General features: G+C 33.6%; 1 protein-coding gene across 12 annotated transcripts in view; it reads right to left on the bottom strand.

Moving 5' to 3' along the window:
• The window catches only part of CRMP (Collapsin Response Mediator Protein), a 404,589-nt gene that overhangs the window by 35,955 nt on the left and 348,170 nt on the right, over positions 1 to 20,464 (bottom strand). For 9 of the 12 annotated variants that reach the window (XM_068356738.1, XM_068356728.1, XM_068356732.1 and 6 more), the window contains 6 exons: positions 19,819 to 19,932; positions 18,050 to 18,282; positions 15,067 to 15,292; positions 14,252 to 14,362; positions 13,933 to 14,106; positions 12,848 to 13,004 (listed from right to left, as the gene is read on the bottom strand). In XM_068356738.1, coding sequence (XP_068212839.1) covers positions 12,848 to 13,004; positions 13,933 to 14,106; positions 14,252 to 14,362; positions 15,067 to 15,292; positions 18,050 to 18,282; positions 19,819 to 19,932 — 1,015 coding nt within the window. Of the gene's footprint in view, positions 1 to 12,797; positions 13,005 to 13,932; positions 14,107 to 14,251; positions 14,363 to 15,066; positions 15,293 to 17,353; positions 17,587 to 18,049; positions 18,283 to 19,818; positions 19,933 to 20,464 lie in introns of all 12 variants that reach the window. The other 3 variants (XM_068356729.1, XM_068356731.1, XM_068356730.1) reach the window with 3 other exon arrangements.

Here is a 20,464-nt window from a genome sequence, read left to right as displayed (position 1 = left end):
TGCTTCATGCATGCTTGCATGGGGTTTTAATATCAACATAATATTTACCTTACATTCATAACTCATGATTCATTTTTGTTTTGAAGATATTTTTGCCATATTTTGCGATATTGTTAAAAATATATTGCAAGGAATACAAATATATTTTTATATAAGTAAGACAAATAACCTCCATTATCATAATGTTTGTGTAGGCATACATGTATATGATTACAAATGCAAGTTATGAAAGTAATGAGGGGTTATTATTGTCATTTGTAATTTCTCAAGTTGAGGAGAAAGTGGCAGATACATGCGTTGAGGTGGCTGACTCATAGCATGAGGTTGCTGCCTCATGAGTTGCGCTTGCTGTAAGGGTTGCGGATGCGCAGTAGCAGGTTCCTGAGGAACGAGTTAAGGTTCCTGAGGTGTGAGCTGCGAGAGTTGATGTAGCGGCTGCGCAGAACGCAGTTCTTGTCTCGCGAGTGAGGTTCCTGAGGAGCTAGCCTAAGCTGCAGCGAGTGCTGAGGTGGCTGCCTCATTGATGGAAGAGGTAGTCGTACCTCAAGAGATTGTTGCCTCTCTGGTGGAACCGCAAGCGGAAGCGGAGGAAGTAAGGCATAAGATTCCTGCTCCCATTGCTGAGGTTGCCTTAAGGAAGGCGGAGGTTGCTGCACACCGCTGGTAACTGGCAACTCAGAACGCGGTAAGGTATCCTGAGGAACCTCAACATCGTACGCCTGGCAGACTGGACTGCGGTGAGGCGGAGCGATCGCAGGAGGAGGTGTAACCTTCTCAGCCTGACACTCACGCATTAAGACCGCAAGCTGTGACTGCATGGACTGCAGCAAAGTCATCTTGGGGTCGGCAGACGCTAAGGTCTGCTGAGGCAAAGCCTTAACAGAAGATGAGGTCTGTTACGGCATCACCTTACCTCTCTTAGGAGGTGTGCAGTCACCTGATGACTGCGGAGAGTCAGAGCTAACCCAATGACTGCATCCGGGTTGTAGAACTCTAACTTCGTACGTCTGGCATAGGTCTGGACTTTACGTTTAAGAGGTCTTGAGACCTGAGACCAGCGTTTTCTCCCCGAAATTTCTTCTGCAGACGAGCAAAATAAGGGCTCAATCGTCTGCGGGTGGGAGTGACGGTCTCTGTAAGACACGCCCGCAACCACCGAGGATACTTCTGTGCGCCGATCAAGGCCTGCCGAATCCTTTTGCCCTTCGACATTGCTTCTCCCCTGGGCTTGGGAGCTTGCAAGAGGTCCCGGACTGGGAGGACGACTGGCACGCACAGAAGTACCCTCACGCACAACACTGACACTTTGCGCTAATCACTTATCACTTTTGATTTTCTGTTTGCACTTATTTCACTGAACTCGAAACTTTAAGTGGTTTGTACCTGAAACACGCAATTCTATCCTTTCTCAAAAGTTAGTAATTGCGAAAACAGAATTACAATGTAACAGAAAAATCTAATGAAAGATAAATAATTCAGTGGCTGGAAAGAGACTAAACACTAGATCAAATAAACTACGTTTAAATTCTCTAGAAACGTTTACCTTCTTCCCCTAAAGAGACTAGGGAGAAGAGCAAAAACGATAACAACGTTACTCGCTTGAACGAAACGTTTATCCTCCTCTTTCTCCCTCCGTCTCTATCTCTCTCTCTCTCTCTCTCTCTCTCTCTCTTGACTTAGAACCTGAGAGAAGAGCCCAATCATATATATCGTTAAAACATATTATTGTTAAAGGAAAATATTTCTCAAAATGAAAAGTTCCTTTATTAGAATTAAAACCATTAAGTTAAGAAAGAATGAACAAAACGCTAGACACGGTTACTCTTACTGCAACGTGACACCGTGAAAATTCTCTCTATCGTAACGATAGAACGCAAGTTGAACGTTCTGAACGTCAACAACTGCAGAGACAAAACAAAACGTTAGTTCAACTTTGAAAACAGTACGAGACTATCAAAGAAATTCTTTCAAAAACATTAAAATAGCATAATATGTTAACAGGTAAAACCGAAATGACGGGCTCAATGTTAATTAACTTCGGTACCAAGAAAAGACCGCCTACTATTAGGAAAGGTCGAATATAAACAAATATAAAAATTAATTTTAATAAGTTTATAATAAAAGGAAGTTAATCGAAGAGGCCTATAAAAGGCGGAGAGATATAAAATAAATCTATAACAAAATTAAGAAAGAGAGTCTATACTCTCTTAGACACCAACACTTCCGTCTAAGGGAAGGGTCGGCCATTTAAAGGTGAAAGAGAGTTCATACTCTCTTCGTCACCATAATAATTAAATTAATTCCAAAAGCTAGCTAAGCTAACATAGAAGTTTCCAGTATAGCGAATAGCTGCAAATTTTAGAGAAATACTTCACCAAACCGTGAACAATACTCCAAAATCATAAGCGTATCCAAGAACGTCTTGCCGGAAGCACGACAGAGGAAAAAGTGAGGTGGCGTCAACAACAAGTACTGTAGTACCTGGCCACAGGTGGCGCTTGTGAGTACACCCCCTTCTAGTATAGTGATAGCTGGCGTATCCCTCCCGTAGAATTCTGTCGGGCAACGGAGTTGACAGCTACATGATTATCGGGTAAGTTTAATATTGAAAATACAGGCATATACTGTACAGTATATTTATAACATATATAATTAATGGGGTTGTGATCAAATAACTACAAAAATGTGATCAGACAAATAGCAAAGCAACTACCTGTGATATTAGGTGTGGTGTCTCATTTATGTTTTATGACCATTACTAATTTATTTCTTACCTCAAAGCAATATGCTATTAAATCAAAAGCCCACAGATATAAATACATAAAGCACTGTCACAGGACTTCACGCACAAGGAAATAACATTATCATCATGACATAATGCTAGTTATCTGGCAAAATCATTTATAAATAAAAAAATGACACCTAAAATTATCAAAGGATTCTTTGCCATCAATAACATTGAATAACAAAAAAGGCTTTATAATAGAAAATAGAAAACATTTGGTAAACATGAATCGTCAGTTTCTGGAGGAAGGAAAACATTTACATCCTAAGGTAAGTTATAGGGGTAATGTAACCGAAACTTCAGAATCTCGGGAAATTGCAGATTTTAACACTAAAATGAGAAATCTGTAACAAATCATTACAGTATTCTGCTTGATAACAGTCATAGCAGTATATTGAACTACTGCTAGGACTAAAATCTAACAGAGCTGTTGACATTGCATGGGAATTCAGTGGCCCTGAAACTCTTGAAAGGATATTTCAGTTTGTTTTATTTTTTCTCATACAGCAAGTTTTGTACTGTTTTAGATAAAGTTCAATTCTAAATTAAAGGTGTACATTTGCAAAATGTTACTAATTATCTATTATTGATAAGGGCATCTTGCCCATCAGAAACACTTATTTCAAGGGGAGTATTGCTAAAATTCTGTTATGTATATGCTTCAGCAGTAAATTTTTATGAATATAGAAATTTTTTTTAAAAAGTTATTTATATTTTTTCTAGCTATACAAATCTGAGTTCTTTCAAATAGGGAATATCTTCAGCAGAGCTGGAACAGGCATTGAAATCATTACCAAGGTACTGCAGTTAATGACAGGTGGCCACATAACCAGGTACTGTAGTTAAAAACAGATGGCAAGTGTAGCCAAGTAGCCACACCTGTCAAAGATTTCACTTTTAACCTTTAGGTCAGGACTCAGAGGGGTGGTTGAGGTGGGAAGTTTAACTTTATAAATTGGAGACTAAATCTATTGGTGGATAGGACATTTCCCTCGAATTGAACTGGTTGGCTCTTTGTCCTCCCAAAAAATTGTCTACTTGGTTCCACACAGGAGCAAAAAAGATAACTCCAGCAATCCCATATTTGCCTATCATTGGGATAAGTAGGTTATTAGGGCCTGTTCTGTACAGTACTTGGTAAATACTGTACTGGTATATGGTTCAAGAAGGAATCCGTTCCTCTGAAAGAGAATTAAGTCTAGAGTGAAATAACAGGCGAAGGTTGATCAATGGATTAATATACATTGCACCATCCACCCCCTTGTAAAGAAAAGATAAGAGGAAAACTACTTATGGATCAAGTCTAAAAGGATGGCACTCATAAATGTAGTTTACTAGCATTAAGTCAGATTCAGCTAGTAACAGTGCAATTGCTTAATCACCCGACCAGGGTTGCGGTAGGAAAGATGAAATAGAAGAACTAGTCATTTTATCTTTCATTCCAGACTGACATCTAAATGTTACCACAGGCAAGAGGCTTCCTGGTCTGTTCTGATTACCAGCTACTTAGGCAGCTGCTAAAGGACCAAGAAAAAAAAAAAAAAGTTAAAGGACTAATGGGTAGAGGTAAAAGGCTCTGAAGATAGACTGCTGTTTCCAAATTCCTGCCTTCGACACCTGGGAGACTAACATATTGCCTATACCCATGACTTTGTGATCTGATACCCTGACACTCTCTGTACTAGAGAAGAATGCTATATTGTCTCAAAGCCAAAGAGATAGCATTGTCTCAAAGTCAAAGAGAGATAATGTTCTTTGACATCTTTCTTGATTGTGCCAGTACTAAAGAATTCTCTTCATATAGCACCACAGAGCCCTCAAACGGAACGAAAAAGTCTCCTATCGATTACCACCTAATGCTTCATATATGGAGGTGATGGAGAAGGTTTCGAACTTGAGAGCGTCAGTACAGTAGATAGTTTTAGAGTTTTGGCTACAACTTACAACTTATCTGCACTCTTTGCTGATGATCATAGAACTACAGATTTTAGAGTTAGATCTCATGTCTGATGACCCTCCCAAAGGTTTTTATGGGGTATGCATAAGAACACTCACTACCAAAGGCTCTGCTCTGTGTCTGCCAGATTGCCCAATGGCACGACCAGTATCCTCTCGTGGCAGCAGGAGAGGAAGTACTGTACACCACTTTGTGTTTCCCTTCTACCTCTACCACCGTTCCTTCCATGTCAAGGTTGGGTGCCTTGAAAGGGTTGTACATGTACTGAATCCTTTTGACTGGAGGTTGTAGGTGGTTCTGATTGGGATTTACAGAAAGGGGCAGCAACCTTCTTTACCCCCATCCTGAAAACATGGCCGCACCAGGAAGTGTGACCACAGACACACTCTCAGGACCGGTGCCCATAAAGAGACTGCATGATGAATCAGGGAGTCTTGCAAAGTAGTTCTTCACTTCACCATGACCTGCATGTGACGCCTCGAAAGGAGACACATGGTCGCTTTCACTGACATGTTATGTAGTGTCCGAGTTACCTTTGGGCTAACTTGTTTTGGGAATCGGGACACCAATGCAAGAACGTGCCTTCCAATTTGAGTCTCCCTGAAGAGGTGATGATGCAGCAGATTCCGGCCACATGGACGTTTCTGCTTTGAGAGTGCTGGGGGAAAATTCTTGTTTGACCAACTGGAAGTAAGAGAGTTCTTAGACCCACAGATCTGATCATTAACTTGATCCAGGGCCCAAGTAGCAAGATCAGCCCAAGGCAGCTCCAGAGGTCTTAACCCTTGAGTGGCACGAAAGTGCCAATCTAGCCATAAGCTGGTTGGAGTGGCCACCCTTTACTGGGCAAGTAGAAAACTCTGGTTTCCTATCTATAATGAAATCAATTAGCCATTTACTTCTTAAAAGAATAAAAGTAAAAATTTTAAGCCTTTTGGATAGGTCGCAACAGTGTGTCTATTGTCGTTCCAGCTGAAGATGTAAGTGAATTGTCTTTGACAGGTAGTTGGGTGTGGCTATTTGTCTGCACTCGGCACCTGTTGAAAATTACCTCATTAATGATTTCAATGTCCATAACAGCTCCGCTTAAGACGTTCCCTATTTCAAAAGACAAAAGATTTGTATACACATAGGAGCATATAAAATCTTCGTATTTTCATTTAGAGATGGCAAATATCAATATTTTTATTCAAATTCTTTTGTACTTCTTTTTTTTTATAATTGAAGAATGGGACTTTGAGAAATCAGACAATAATGGTAATATTAGATGCTGATGAAGAACATATTGATTCAGTTGCAAATTAGCCATAAATGACTTGGTATTTTATGTAATCCTCAATTAAAGTAATCCTTCTTTTGTGTAATCTTCAGACTAATCAGATTGGATAAAAAGATTACCAGAATTATTTTCAGTAATCTGGTTTCTGTGTAACCTTCAGGCTAATCAGACTAGATGGAGAGTTTACCAGAACTAATTTCCAGTAATATACAGTACTTTATAATGTTTCTATTTCTTGTGTGACAATTATATGAACTGTAATTACATTAGAAATGGTTTTTAATGTCAATAATCCCATGAAACTTTGGCCCAAGAAATTTCGTTCTAATCAATCCTTATACAGGGATATATTCTGCAATGCCAGTTTGTTACAAATCAGCCATAATAAAATACTGTACAATATAGTAATATATGAATATTTACATGAAGCTTCACAAGTTACATTATATGGATATCAAAGGTAATGATAATTCTATTCATAAAATTAATCAAAGACATGTCTAGACCTCGCATTTTGTCATATATATATATATATATGCTCTATCTATGAGGCTCTAAAATGTGTAACTAATAGCAGTGAATAAAAGAAAAGCTTTAAATGTTTTAAGCATATATCAAGTTAGTCTGCGAGCATGAATAGCACAATGATAAAGCATGCAGTGATCAAGCCAATACATTTTTTCTATAACTAAAAGTAACACTACTTATGTGTCATGCTTTTGTATCACAGTACAATACTGTACAGGACATTATTTTTTACACATACAGTATGTGCCCATTCCAAATCAAAACATGCAAAATTGCTAAAAAAATATAAACAATAAAACTACTTGATAATTAACTTCAGTTTTCCCTTAGCACTATTATAATTAGAATTTAAATTTCTAAGTGCAAAATGTCTACATTTTACATATTTTTTTATCAATCAGGCATCTTTGCCTCAATTTGAAGTCAAGTTTCATATCTTGTGAACTCTGTGTCGTGGAGTTTTCTTACATTTAATTACTTTTCAGAAAGCACGAATGAGAAGTGCTAATAGACCTAAATACCTGTGCAAGTTTATCAGAAGCGTTTTATGGTATTTTAGCGCAGTTAACTAATACTTTTTAGAAATGAATACTGCTTTTGCTTTTTTTTTTTTTTTGGCGGTGAAAAAGCAAGATGTCTACATTGCTCCTCAAAGTTTTGCCTTAGCAAGTGAGTCACCAGAAGGTACCCAGAAGAGAACTGCTACTGTTGGGGGAAGTCACAAGCTTGATACTTGTTCGTGGTAAGAGATCATCATCCCTCTGCCGACCTATAACATCCATATGGTGACTCAGTCTTATATGCAAAAATTATCTTATTCTTATGCAAGCTATCTCAATAAGTGTTCTTAACAGGGCACTATCCCTTTCTAAAATGTTTCATTAAAACCAGAAGATCTCATAAATAATGTTTGTCTACTTTTTTCCTCCACAAAAAATTTTTGCATGCTAAATCTAGAAATTTTAACTTTTATTAAAATGTTTATTAGATAAAACTATACATTTATCATAATGTCTGAACATTAAAGACATTATGGGATGTTTGGAGTCTTTTAATTTTAATCAGAGTAATTCTATTACACTGATGTAGATCCTTACAGATGTCTATTTGTTATCCTTGCTCTGTTTCAAAGGCTAAACTTAGATGAAATCTGTTCTAAATTGATGACAACAATGATATGATTTTGCACTGAATTGCATTTACTATATCAAGTCCAAACTTGTGTCAAGTTTAGAATTTGTTGACTTGATAAAAGTAAAAATTCCTAATGGCATTAATGATCCTTTGCCTTGTTACCATGCTACAATGTAAACATTACTGTACCTGTACTGTAAAATGAATGAAACCAATTTCTAAAATACAGTATGAATAAAGTGTACCCATATTGACAAAATTGGAGCAGAAATAGCAATAAAAATGTATATTATATATTTCATTGAAAAGGCAAATTTTCATAGGTTAACATAGTGCAGCAAATTTTCTACTTTATTTTAATAAATACTTGGTTTCACTTAAATTTTTACTTCTGGCTAGCTTTAACTCGTCATTTAGATGTTAATATTTTGTTATACCCTGTACTGATTTTTTTAACATTCTGCCATAAATAAAAAACTATCTAGCTTTAAAGTTCACCAAAATGAACAGTGCTGCAAGTATACGAATTTTAACACAAAACGGTCCAGTAAATAGCTAAACAAGTTCTTGGTGAGGAAGCAAAAATCTTTCAAATTTTTTCTCGTTTAAATGTACAAATAGCATTATATAATTGAAAATTAAATGTTTTAGTTTGGTTTGACAAAAAATAATTGTGTATCCATAAAACTAAACTCAAGTGAATAATTTTAGCAGCTAATTTCAGGCTAACCTAACTCATGGTATTACCTAGTCATTAATTTTTTTTTTTTTTTTTTTTTTTTTTTTGTAAACATTACAATTGCAGAGCTATTCACCCCTAGTATAACACACAAGTAAGTATCCTTACAAAACTAACATTACACACCAATCAAACAAGAACTATTGACCAGTGCAAATGCAGTCAATGAGGTATGGGGTCACTGCAGTTTGGGCTCTATACCAAAAGCGGACACAGTATATGGATAAACGTTGCATTTCATAAAGAGGAATAGTATTATGATGGAGTTTAACAAGACCCAGTCACATTTCTTGACTAATAAGGGCTTATCCTAAAGGATTTGTTTTTTTCATGAAAGGTAAAAAATGGGGCAAGGCAAAAGAATGAACATAAAGTAAAGGGTTAAAAGCAATGCTGTATGGACCAAAAAGGTACTAAATTAATCCAAACAGCAACTAAAGCTGAATAATCAAATTAAAAAGGAAATTATCCTTTCAAGTTAAAGGGCAGGCAGGTAATCTCCAGTTCCTCCTTCCCACATAAAACTTGTAGAAAGGAACTTTCAATATTTCCGCTCTCTTAAATACTGTACTGTAAATATTTATATATGTTGTACATGAAAAGAAATCTTAATTTTGAGGAATTTCATCATATTTCTTGAAATAGATTGTGATGGAAAAAAAATCCTACAGAATTGGTAAAGAATATAGGGGCTACAATTAAAGGCAACCAAATTATTAAAGCTTAAGGGTCCTGATAATATGCAGAGAGAATAGTATGCTCTCTCTCTCTCTTTCTCTCTAAGATATTTTGCAACAGCACAATGACCTGTCCCCTGTCTCAGACATTTATGAGCAAACTTTAAACCATAAAAAATTAAGTCATTCCTATCTGGCAAATAGCCGTGGGAAATTGGCTATGGGTGGTAAACACCTTTGCTCTTTAAAATTATTAGACATCAATATACAATGCAGCCTAAATAGGCAATGGGAATTTCAACATTCATCTGTATGGAAATTAATAGCAATGCTTTTCCTCTAGCTTTTTTTTTTGCTTAATGCCTTTTACATTTCATCCACAGTATTTACATTGGTCTCTTCCATTTCATTGTCCAATTTGTTTCACATTGCCTTGCTATAGTTTTCATCTTTCAAGAACAAATCTTTTGATCCAGTAAATTAGGGTCTAGAAGTATGACTTAATCTGGTCTCATTAATTAAGTAATAAAAGGGTTTTGATGAAGAAAAAAAGGATTCCCTGTTCTAGTCTTTCACAGGAAAGTCCTTGGAGACTACAAAGTGCTCCAAAAATATTAACTAGAAAAATCTACATCTGCATTGTTTTTAATGCATAATGACGGGACATTTTTTTAGATACATTATTATCAACCCTATGTGCTGTCTAATCTGCTTACACATAAAATGTTCCTCAGTACTACTGTGTCATAATATCATTTTGTTCTAATATTTTGCAATTTACTGTGCTATAGTGTATAAATTCACACTAATATACTGTATATATCAAATTGTGTTCATAAATATACTTGCATTGTTCTCATCAATTTTAAATACTAAGAAAGTATGTACGTACAGTGCCAAATGTATCACTTGAGTTTGTTGCCTATTCAATTTGATATTCCAACAATTTTTTTGTATCTACAAATAAGATGTTGGGTACTACATTCTCTTACCTATTACATAAAATGCTTGATTTTGAAATTTACTTTCTAATATGAATTTTGTATTTTAAAAGTAACTACAGGTAATAAGATAATATTCAAATTACAGTGCTACAAAAGATGGCATACTTGCTGTTCAGGCAATCATGGTAGTGGTTGTCATGCAGCGGCTGATATATCAGCCATTTTTTTTAAGTACAGTATAAATAAAACAGTTCTTCAAATGAAAAATGGTAACTCCAGGAATTATCAATTCTGAAACTTCTGCTTTAAGTGAAGCAAGAATTAATGAAGTTTCCTTTTCATTCCAATACAAGAAAGGCAGCAGTAGCTTATTTTCTATAATTTGTCAAGAACAAGATTTATGTCACACGGTGTTGCACAAATTCCTATATGAATTACAGGATTCCGGAAGTAGAGAAACTCATGCTTCGTTACTTTTTACTTCTGGTTAGATTTCCTTGTCTAGAACGAGTATTCGAAGACTCATTCTTAACATGCAACTGGCAAGAAAAATAACGTAGACATCTGCAAGGCACTGAAATTTCAATTTCTCCTTTGCTATTAATGGATGTAAGTAAAGTTTTTCTTTTTACATTATATTAAATAATTTGAGTAGTGTGCGATTAATTGTGGTAGCGTTCTGACTTGTGTTATGGTGCAGTGATGACTTCACAGCAGCTTAATTGAATGGTTGCATAAAGTCTGGGTTGTTTTTTGTGATATTTCCAACTAAAGTGTTTCTAAAGTTAAAATAACTTTAGCCGAGGTAAAACATTTACTTACTCATGTACCTGAATTCCTGTAGAAGACGAAAGATTAACACAGAAACTTATGAAGGTAAAAATAGGCTGTATGACACAGTTTCCTAGCTATTTTTGTTCTAAACTCACAATGAAAAATGGCGATTGATTTTTTTTACCATGGAATGGATCTTCAAGAGAACTAGTAAACTATTTAAAAGGAATAATATAGAAACTCGTTTATACCAAAGATGAAAGTGAAATTGACATAAAGGGAAACTTGAGAATGAAAATTATCAAGTAATTTCCAATAATTTTGGTGACTGCTTTTTATATCAGTGTTGATTTTCTTGCATAAGATTTTGCGTGGACTTGGGGGATGATTATTGGTAACGATAAAACCAGTACAGTACAGTATATTATAAATAAGACCTGTACTGTCCAACTTAGCTCTTGTGTTAAACTATTTAGCTCTTCTAATGTATGAACTTAATGAAAATAAAAATAGTTTGTTCCAATACAAAGTTAACTGTAAGGTAACCATAAATAGCCACATAATCATGGAAACAAACTCTTTCTTGTTGATTTTTAAGTCAATGCAACCACCCTCACTTGTCTCTATTCACTTATCACATGACATGACACTCCAAGAGATGAAAGATTTCAAAGGAGGTCTATTTCAAATTTTACAGCCCAATAATGATTCGATCTGATTGCAAGGTCTACTCTGGCAACCATTGTGACATTCCCTTTAGGCCTGGTAACAGATAAAATAGTGAACATGTGTGGTTCATTAACTAACAGAATTATAAAGAAACTTTAGTTTAACTATTCATTCTAATCAGTGTTCTTCTGTTTATATCAATACTATCCCTTTGAAAATAAATCTTTTAAAACCTACTACAGTATTATGTGCAATGCAAAAAAAAAGTCTGTTTTACAAAATTACTTCAGCTTCTGTTTGAATTAATCCAACTACAAAAAGTGTAGTTATTTATCTGACATAACTAACTCTTGACACGACTAACTCCAACTAGCCATTATAACAATTGGAAAACATTCTCATTCCTTGATATCTTGTCAATTGTTAATCTCTATAGTTTCAAGATAAGTGAGGAGTGTATGCATGATAAATCATAAAGAAGAGCTTCAGCATATGTTTTGGATTCAATATTCAAGTTTTCTGCTTGTAAGTAATTATCCTTTAAGCAGAGAAACCTTCTTCCCCCACAAACTTGAGGTTAAAAATAAGAATTTTGATTAGTTTACAGGGAAATAACAGATGAAGCTGTTTTTCTTGGTAGATGTAAGTTCTCTTAGTAGTATATAATAATCTAATAAGAATGCTAAATGGAATACCATTAAGAATACTAAGGGGCCAGTAATATAAATGAAGAGGAATGGATGGAAGGAAGGTTTAAAAACCTGGTGCTATTTATTTGCAAAAATCATCTCTTCTAGTTAAAAGAATTAATGGGATTTTAGTCATTCTTAATCAAAATTTTTACTGAGGCACAAATTGGTGAATGGGGATCTCAAGACTAATATGATTATTGTATCGGACTAATTATCTTTTAAGATTTGACAGAATTATGAAAGGGAATCTCAAGACTAATGTGACCTTAATATGACTTATCATCTTTAAAATTTGATAGAATTATGAGAGTAAATATTTAAAAAGGCCAGATTTGATTGCAAATAGTATCACTAGATTCTAATAATTTTAGTCAAGAAGAAAACATTGTAAATCAAGATTGGGTTTATGGTAGTCCTCTTTTTATAATATTAACGATGCATCTTTCAATGTTTTAGCTCAATCTTTTATCCAAAAAAATGTTTGATCAACATGGACAAGCATTTACCAGTACAGTACAAGCACTGTACTAACAAGCTTATTGATTTCCCCAATTTTATAGAATTTCATTCATGGCTTAAATCCCAATAATGAAAAAATATATATTTAAATATTACTGACAGCACCACATTTCTAAACCATGATGATGTTAGTTGAGGTTGCAGGCTAACCCGACACGTGGAAGCTTGAATCATGGAGGTTGACTCCTCCACTTCTAGTCGGACCTCGAGTGTAGAAAGCATCCTGTTGACTTGGGATGCCTCCTTCTTGCATATGACCCTGGCCATTCAGCTGGGCAACTGGACCATCATATGGAGCACGTTCAACCTGAAAGATGTTTTAGTCTTTACTAATGGGAAAACTATAATTGAAACAGTTGTACTAATTTACAAATAGAAGTTATGCATGCATAAACCATACAATCAACAGAAAAAAAAATATTTCTCGTATTTTGATTGTACCACAGTTAAATAACTAACCTCACTCATTTAGGAATTGTATTCTTGGAACATGCCCAGTCAAAAAAAGTTAGTTTTAAAATAACAATGCAATAAATTTTATGTATTTGCCAAGAGAAAAGACCTAAACTGGCATAACTATTGATCAAGGTCACAGAATGGCTGCTGTATTAGTGCTTATCTAGTACCTCTGCTTCTGCAGGTGAAAGTAGACAGTACTTGTACAAGTAAAATATCTAAGACTTACTTATTTACCTCCGCCAAAAGAAATACAGTAGAGTACTTAGTAGTAATCACAATAAATATATAATTAATGTACTAAAAAAATAAAACTTTACACAATCAAGGTTCATAAGTCTCCCAAAAATCTGGAAAGGATACTAATGTATGTCAGTTATTATAGAAACAAAAGTGTAATAAATTTCACTTATAGAGTATTTGTTTTATGAAAGCATTAAAAGTGCAGTACATGTATGTAGACATAAAACTCTCATCAGTAAAAATGTGTGAATATAATTTTAATTAGTCCTATACTATAATTAATCAACCATCTTAAGCCACAAACCAAATGATGACAAACTGATACTAATGGTCCATAAATATTACTGTGACAAGCAATGCAAATACAGTAACTGTAAAAGGGCGTCATGAAATACTGTACTTCAGTCCTACAACATAAAGAAAAAAGTCATCAAGATCCTTTAGAAGCCACTATAAAGTACATTAACAAGTTTGAAATACAGCTTGTACTAAGTATACTCTGCAGACAAACAATGAAAAATATGGTAATGGATTACCTTGCATGGAGTATTTGCTCTTTCTCTCTCTTCTAATCTTCCATATACATGAGGATTAAATACTGGAGTTGGAACATATTTGCCCATGCCAGAATTTGCTCGAACTTCTCCTTCTTCTACGACTACGCGACCATGACATACAACATATTCAGCTATGCCATGAACTTCCATACCCTAAAATTGTGAAATTTATGGAGTAATTTACTTGCTTTCTTCAAAGAATTTTAATCATTGTAATTCTTGTCATCATAATATTCATTACAAGAAAAGCTATACACTGCTAATATATTCTATAATACAATTACTGTATCAAATCTACCTCAAATATATTAAAATCAACAGCTTGATGATGGGTCTTAGCTGAAATAACACGTGTAGCATGAGGGTTCCATACAACAATGTCGGCATCTGAACCGGCTGCAATTCGTCCCTGAAAAATATTAAGGCAAAAATAATTTTTAACCCATTCAAATATATAATGTTAGTTCAAATGCAGTACAATGATTAGAAACTGGCCTAATTAATACTTTTGTACAGTATAAAAGGCATTTCTTTTGTTAATGAAAATTAACGTATTTTCAGTAAAACTTTTGACTAAAATATTAAATATTTCCTCTATATTATCATATTTAATCAGAAACAAGAGCAGTCAAGGAACAAATAATTATGGCTTTACTATGGTTTCATGAATACCAACTACAAAAAAAAAATAAAATAAATATATACAACATCTTTTTTAACATTGACATGGTTAGAAGACATTCACAAATAGTACCAGTCCATCTTTTGTAGTACCTTTATAAAAGAGTTTTGTCTCTAGAAAATGCAATGGCAGGACTGTATTTGCTCCCGCATCTTTACTTCGTCTTTATGAATACAGAAATATAAGTAAAATGAGATTCACAGCAATCCCATGTAAGGAGGGCATTCATGCACATACTGTACAGTACACTGTATTTGTGTTCTTGTGTGTCAACACTTCTACCTTCATTGAAGATGTTAATGCAAATATAGAATTGACATATTTTCAAGATAATGACTGAAGACATGACCAAAGTTATTTTCAAGACCAAATAATTTGCTTATTGCACATTTCACAAACAGCTGTTTTTACAGATGACATATTTACTGTACCTTCTTAGGATAGATATTAAAGATCTTTGCAGCATTAGTAGAGGTCACAGCTACAAATCTGCATGGGTCCATTTTTCCAGACACTACTCCCTTCTCCCAAATAACAGACATACGATCTTCAACACCATTTACTCCATTAGGAATCTTGGTAAAGTCATCCTTTCCAAGAGCTTTTTGTGATGCAGAGAAGGTGCAGTTGTCTGTTCCAGTTGTTTGGAGATCTCCACTGAAAATATTTATGAATTTACTGTATATGAACCAGACTATCCACTGAAAATATTTATGAATTTACTGTATATGAACCAGACTATACATCTAAAAATGAGAAACAAATAATACAAATATCTAAAATAATTTATCTAAATTATTCATTAATAAATATTTTGCAAAGGGTGGGTTTTGTCAGTTTTTAAGATCAACAATATAAATGCCTACTAAATGAAAACCTTCAAAAAACACACAACTAATGAAGGTGATATTAATCATTATTATGACTATTCATGCACATAAAGAATAGTTTCTTTTTTAATCATTAAAAAATTGTATTTTCTTCTTGACTAAAAAATATAAATTTTTAGAAAAACTTAAAATCATATATTAATGTAAAGAAAATAGCAGCCAAAGCTTATGAGAAACAAAATCTTATTAATAAAATTTATTATTTTTATTTTTACCTGATGTTCATATTGGTTCTATTTCAAAACCAGATTTTCTATCAAGATACATTACTGTATACCATAAAACTAAAAAATTTCCATTGCCAGATTACCTAAATATTGTGCAGCGTTCCCAAGCCCAGATTATTGTCAATAACTGCCAGATTATCTAAATACTGTGCGGTGTTCCAAAGCCCAGATTATTGCCAACAATTGTCAGATTATCTAAATACTGTGCAGTGTTCCAAAGCCCAGATTATTGTCAATAACTGCCAGATTATTTAAATACTGTGCAGTGTTCCAAAGACCAGATCATTGCCAATAATTGCCAGATTATCCAAGATTATTACAATTAACTGCCAGATTATCTAAATACCGTAGTAGATGCCTAAGCTTACTGAAGGGAAAGAATATGGGAAACCTTTAATTTTACGGTATATTTCAATAGAAAATCAGGCTCCAAGAGAGAAGCAATATGAACATCAGAGGGATATAATAAAAATAATCATTATTACACAACACACTATCCAACTGAAAAAAAATATAACATCTAAAATTCATCTAAATGGCTTGATAAAAAAAAAATCAAAGAATTGCAAAAACTTTCATGCACAGAACAAAAACAAAATAGAAAATTTACTTCATTAGGTACTGATTATTATTAATTCATTTGCAGATAAAGTTCATGATGAGTTTTAGCATACTTTACAGTAACCTGAGAACAATTTTTCTTACACTGAAATTTTATTTTCCTGTACAGTTCTTAAATTTGTAAATTATTATACTACACTACTACTCATTGAATATCCGCTACATAGGGAAATATTCTTTCAAAATTTCAAAATGATGGTTTAATTACTGGTAATTAATTTTGTACAGTACTGTATACAGTACCTTTTTTTAAATCAAAATAAGAGGATGAAATTTCCAAATCACTCTCATTCCAAAAAGAAAAAGATACAGTAAATACTGCAGAATCTATCAAAATACTTAATAAATTTCAAATAATTGCATACAATTTAATACTTACTAGTGTATACTAGATACCATGAATAAACCCACACTGTAAACTTAAAATCTGATAAGAATAGTGCAATCAATAATACTTCAAAACTGAACAAATCGTTAATGTACTGAAAAAAATTAGAGAAATTTGTTTGCACATGAAGAGAAATAGATTGAGAAGTTATACCTATAAAAAGTAAAGAAAAATAGTAAGAATGGAGGTTTCCAGTGGTTCTGTGAAAGACTGCAAAACCATCTTCATCCTCTTATCATTATTTATCCTTTCAAATTGCTATTACTCAACAAACATAAAAAGGACAGTAACCATATAGAGGCCTTAATACATCTAACATTAATAAAATAAATTAGCATGACTATATTTATTTTACAGTATCAACACTATCTACATTAAAATTAGAATAGACTACATTAGTCTCACCCAGTAAGTAACGTCTATTAACCATGCAAATATTTGCTGCCTAACTTACCACTAGCACATAAATTACCTTCAAATGAATTATTAATTTCATCTTGCCAAACAGAACTTAAGAAAAACACATAACTAATAATAAAAACAAAGGAACAGCAAATCACATATATCTTGTAACTAGTGTATATCCTCTTACACATCCAAGAGTTCCATAAGGAAGCTAGGAGTCTTGGGATCATTACGGAGAGGAGGGGACATGACGTGACCAGCAGCATGCTGCCAGCAAGGGTTGTAGTAGTGAGAACCATCAGTTCCCAGAGCAGCAGCTATGGTCTCGCCCCAAACTAACGTACCTCTCCGAAGATTTTGGCCAAGAGCAGTAGCAGCTAATTTGCTTGTTATTTTACAAATATACAGTGGGCAGCCAACCTGAAATGAACTTAACCTACTTGTAACCTTTCATGGGTGATGAAGTATGATGGAAATTCTAGAAGTACAGGAGTACCAAGAAAATTGCCATAAAGAAATGTGCTGTATATTTTCACCAAGCCAGATATATTACTGTATTCCTAACCCAGATAAAAGCTAGAACCTTCAACAACTTGCTGACAGGAAAGCAGCAGTAGTTATGGAAGTTTGAGGAGTATTTTTTTTATGAGGATGGTAATGTTTTTGGTAATTTCAGTAACAAAAATGGAAATAATTTCCTTCTTGGTTTGCATAAATATGCAAAATACATAAAGAATTATTATTTATGTATAGTGAAAAGCACAGTTTCTTAATGGTAATTCATAAAAGGATTAATGCTGTGTTAAAAAGTTTGGAGAGAATAAGGAAGGAAGTATAAAAAGTGTTTTGATGTTTAACAGAAAAAAATAAAAAAAGAACATACTTTGCCAACAAATCCATAAGGTACTTAGGAGTGGATTGATCAGGTCTCAGAGGAGGTCCCATTACATGAGCAGCGGCATGACGCCAACATTTATGATAGTAATGGGTTCCATCTGTTCCCAATGAAGCTGCTATGGGCTCCCCAAACACAATATGTCCTTGTTTTCTCTTGCTGGAAACTATATCAGCTGCACTTTTTGACATAACATGTACTATATACAATGGACAGCCAACCTAGGTGTAGGAAAACAAAAGGGAAAACATGCAGAAAATAAAATGCGGTAAAAAAAAAAAGGCAACTGAAAAAAGGTCTATGTGCGAAGAACAAAACATTGGTTTAAAGAAAGGCTTGACTGTGACATTAAGATTTTTCATTTACAGATTGATTAATGTCTTAAAAGTTTTAATGCTTAATAAAATTTATTTGAATTATATGAAAGAGACCAAAGTAACATCTTTCAATGCATAAAAAAATATTGGCTCAACAGGAAAGTATTTCATACAAATAAAATTTACTATGATTAGGGCCAAAGTAATTTTTTCATATATCATGTCGCATCAATTTAATCAAAACAAAATTTTACTGTAACATCTATTCAAGTTGCAAAAATATGTCACTGGTTTGAGTGTCTCAATTTATAATTTCATCTTGCCCATCCCAAAAGAATTTTAAGTTAATTTTAGCTATCTTTGAATTTGCTGGTATAAGGACGACAAATATGGTTATGGTTTATTTGTTTCCCTTTTCTTATGGGGGGCTATTTTTCCTTGTTGGAGCCCTTGGGCTTGAAACATCCTGTTTTTTTTTTTAACTAGGGTTGCAGCTTAATTAATAATAATAATAAATAAGCAAAGATGTGTCAAATGATACAGTGCGAAGTACCAATGATGTAAAGCACCTTGGAGAAAATTGTCTAGCTAGTAGAAAATAAATTAAAAAAAAAACATGCTTATTTAAATATAAGTGGTATATAAAGCTCTGTAAGAAGTACTATGTTGTAATTAATATTCCACAACTAAATCATGACCTATTCATATTATAGGACATACAATGCGTTTATGTAGGGGAAATTTACCATGCAAACATTTTCTGGAATTTATCTAAAGTGGCAACAAACACTCAACAGATGTATAATTATTGCAAACCAAGTATTGCTGAGAATTATATGGTTAAGAATTTTAAAATCTATATATAATAAACATTATGAAATAAGGCACCATTAATTTTATCTCCAGACTTTATATTCCTAAAAAAAATAATCTTTATCATGAATTACAGATGCAATTCTTCATTAAACATGAAAACTTTTCATAATATACTGAGAAAAATGTGTCCTCTTCAATTAATTAAACAGTAAAACCGGTAAATGGTATGTGCAAAGAATGATTATCATTTTTAAACAATTTCATCTTGCTGGATGAATTTCAGCTATGATGAGGATTCTCGTTAAATTTCTCAAACCAATTCTACAAAAAAAACTAATATCATCCACCAAGTTTTTAAAAGAAATCTTCATAGCAAAAAGGTTCTGCAAATATATTTATTGTCATGACAATAAGAGCTAGTTTGCCTTAAAAGTAAATGACAAACAGAAGGAACAGCTATGGATTGATTCTGTCAAACTGAAAACCAGGTGATTACAAAATAGAAATTTGTTCAAGTAGCAATGTGAGTAAAACAAAAAAGTAATTCTAATATACTGCCATTTTACCAGTTGCAAAAGTTAGTAACCTATTTCATTTTGAGCTTCCGAAAGATCATTATCTTACCTGATTAGCAAGAACACATGCTCGATTAGTTGCTTCAGCCTCAACCTCTTCGGGACGGCTCAGTTCATGACCCTCTGGGCCAGTTATGCCTAGGTCTAACAATTTCTTTGTATTCTGAAAAGAAAGAGAAACTTACAATTTAACAGGCTTCCACAGTTCTGCATAGAAAAAATGCAAATGCACTTATTTAAAAAAATAATACATTTTATAAATCAAAACAGCAGTAAAAGAACTCTACGAATAATGAGGTAAAATGAAATACAGAAAATACTTCTAAATTTCAAATTTTATGAATATTGTACATAAGCATATTTAGTTTATATCTATGGGGACATATTAATTAAATAAATTGAAAATCCTGAATAAGTTTCTATTTCATGTAGGTTTTGGCAGTATCCATGTCCTTCATTATTGTGATATCATCAGGAAGAATAAACCAAATCAATTTAACTCTAGCGTGAGACTGTACGATTTGTTCAGATAGTATATAAATCATATCTCGTAAAGTTTATAAATCATATCTTTTTATTTTAAATGTAAAGAAATCTGTTCCTATGAATAAAACAAAACCATGTTCAGATCAATAAACTGCTGAAATAATGATTAGAAGGATGTAAGAAATCTATGGAGTCTTATGCAAGCAGCA

This window comes from Palaemon carinicauda, chromosome 33 (genome assembly GCF_036898095.1).
Source record: "Palaemon carinicauda isolate YSFRI2023 chromosome 33, ASM3689809v2, whole genome shotgun sequence".
NCBI lineage: Eukaryota > Metazoa > Arthropoda > Malacostraca > Decapoda > Palaemonidae > Palaemon > Palaemon carinicauda.
This window is presented reverse-complemented; position numbering and strand designations above follow the sequence as displayed.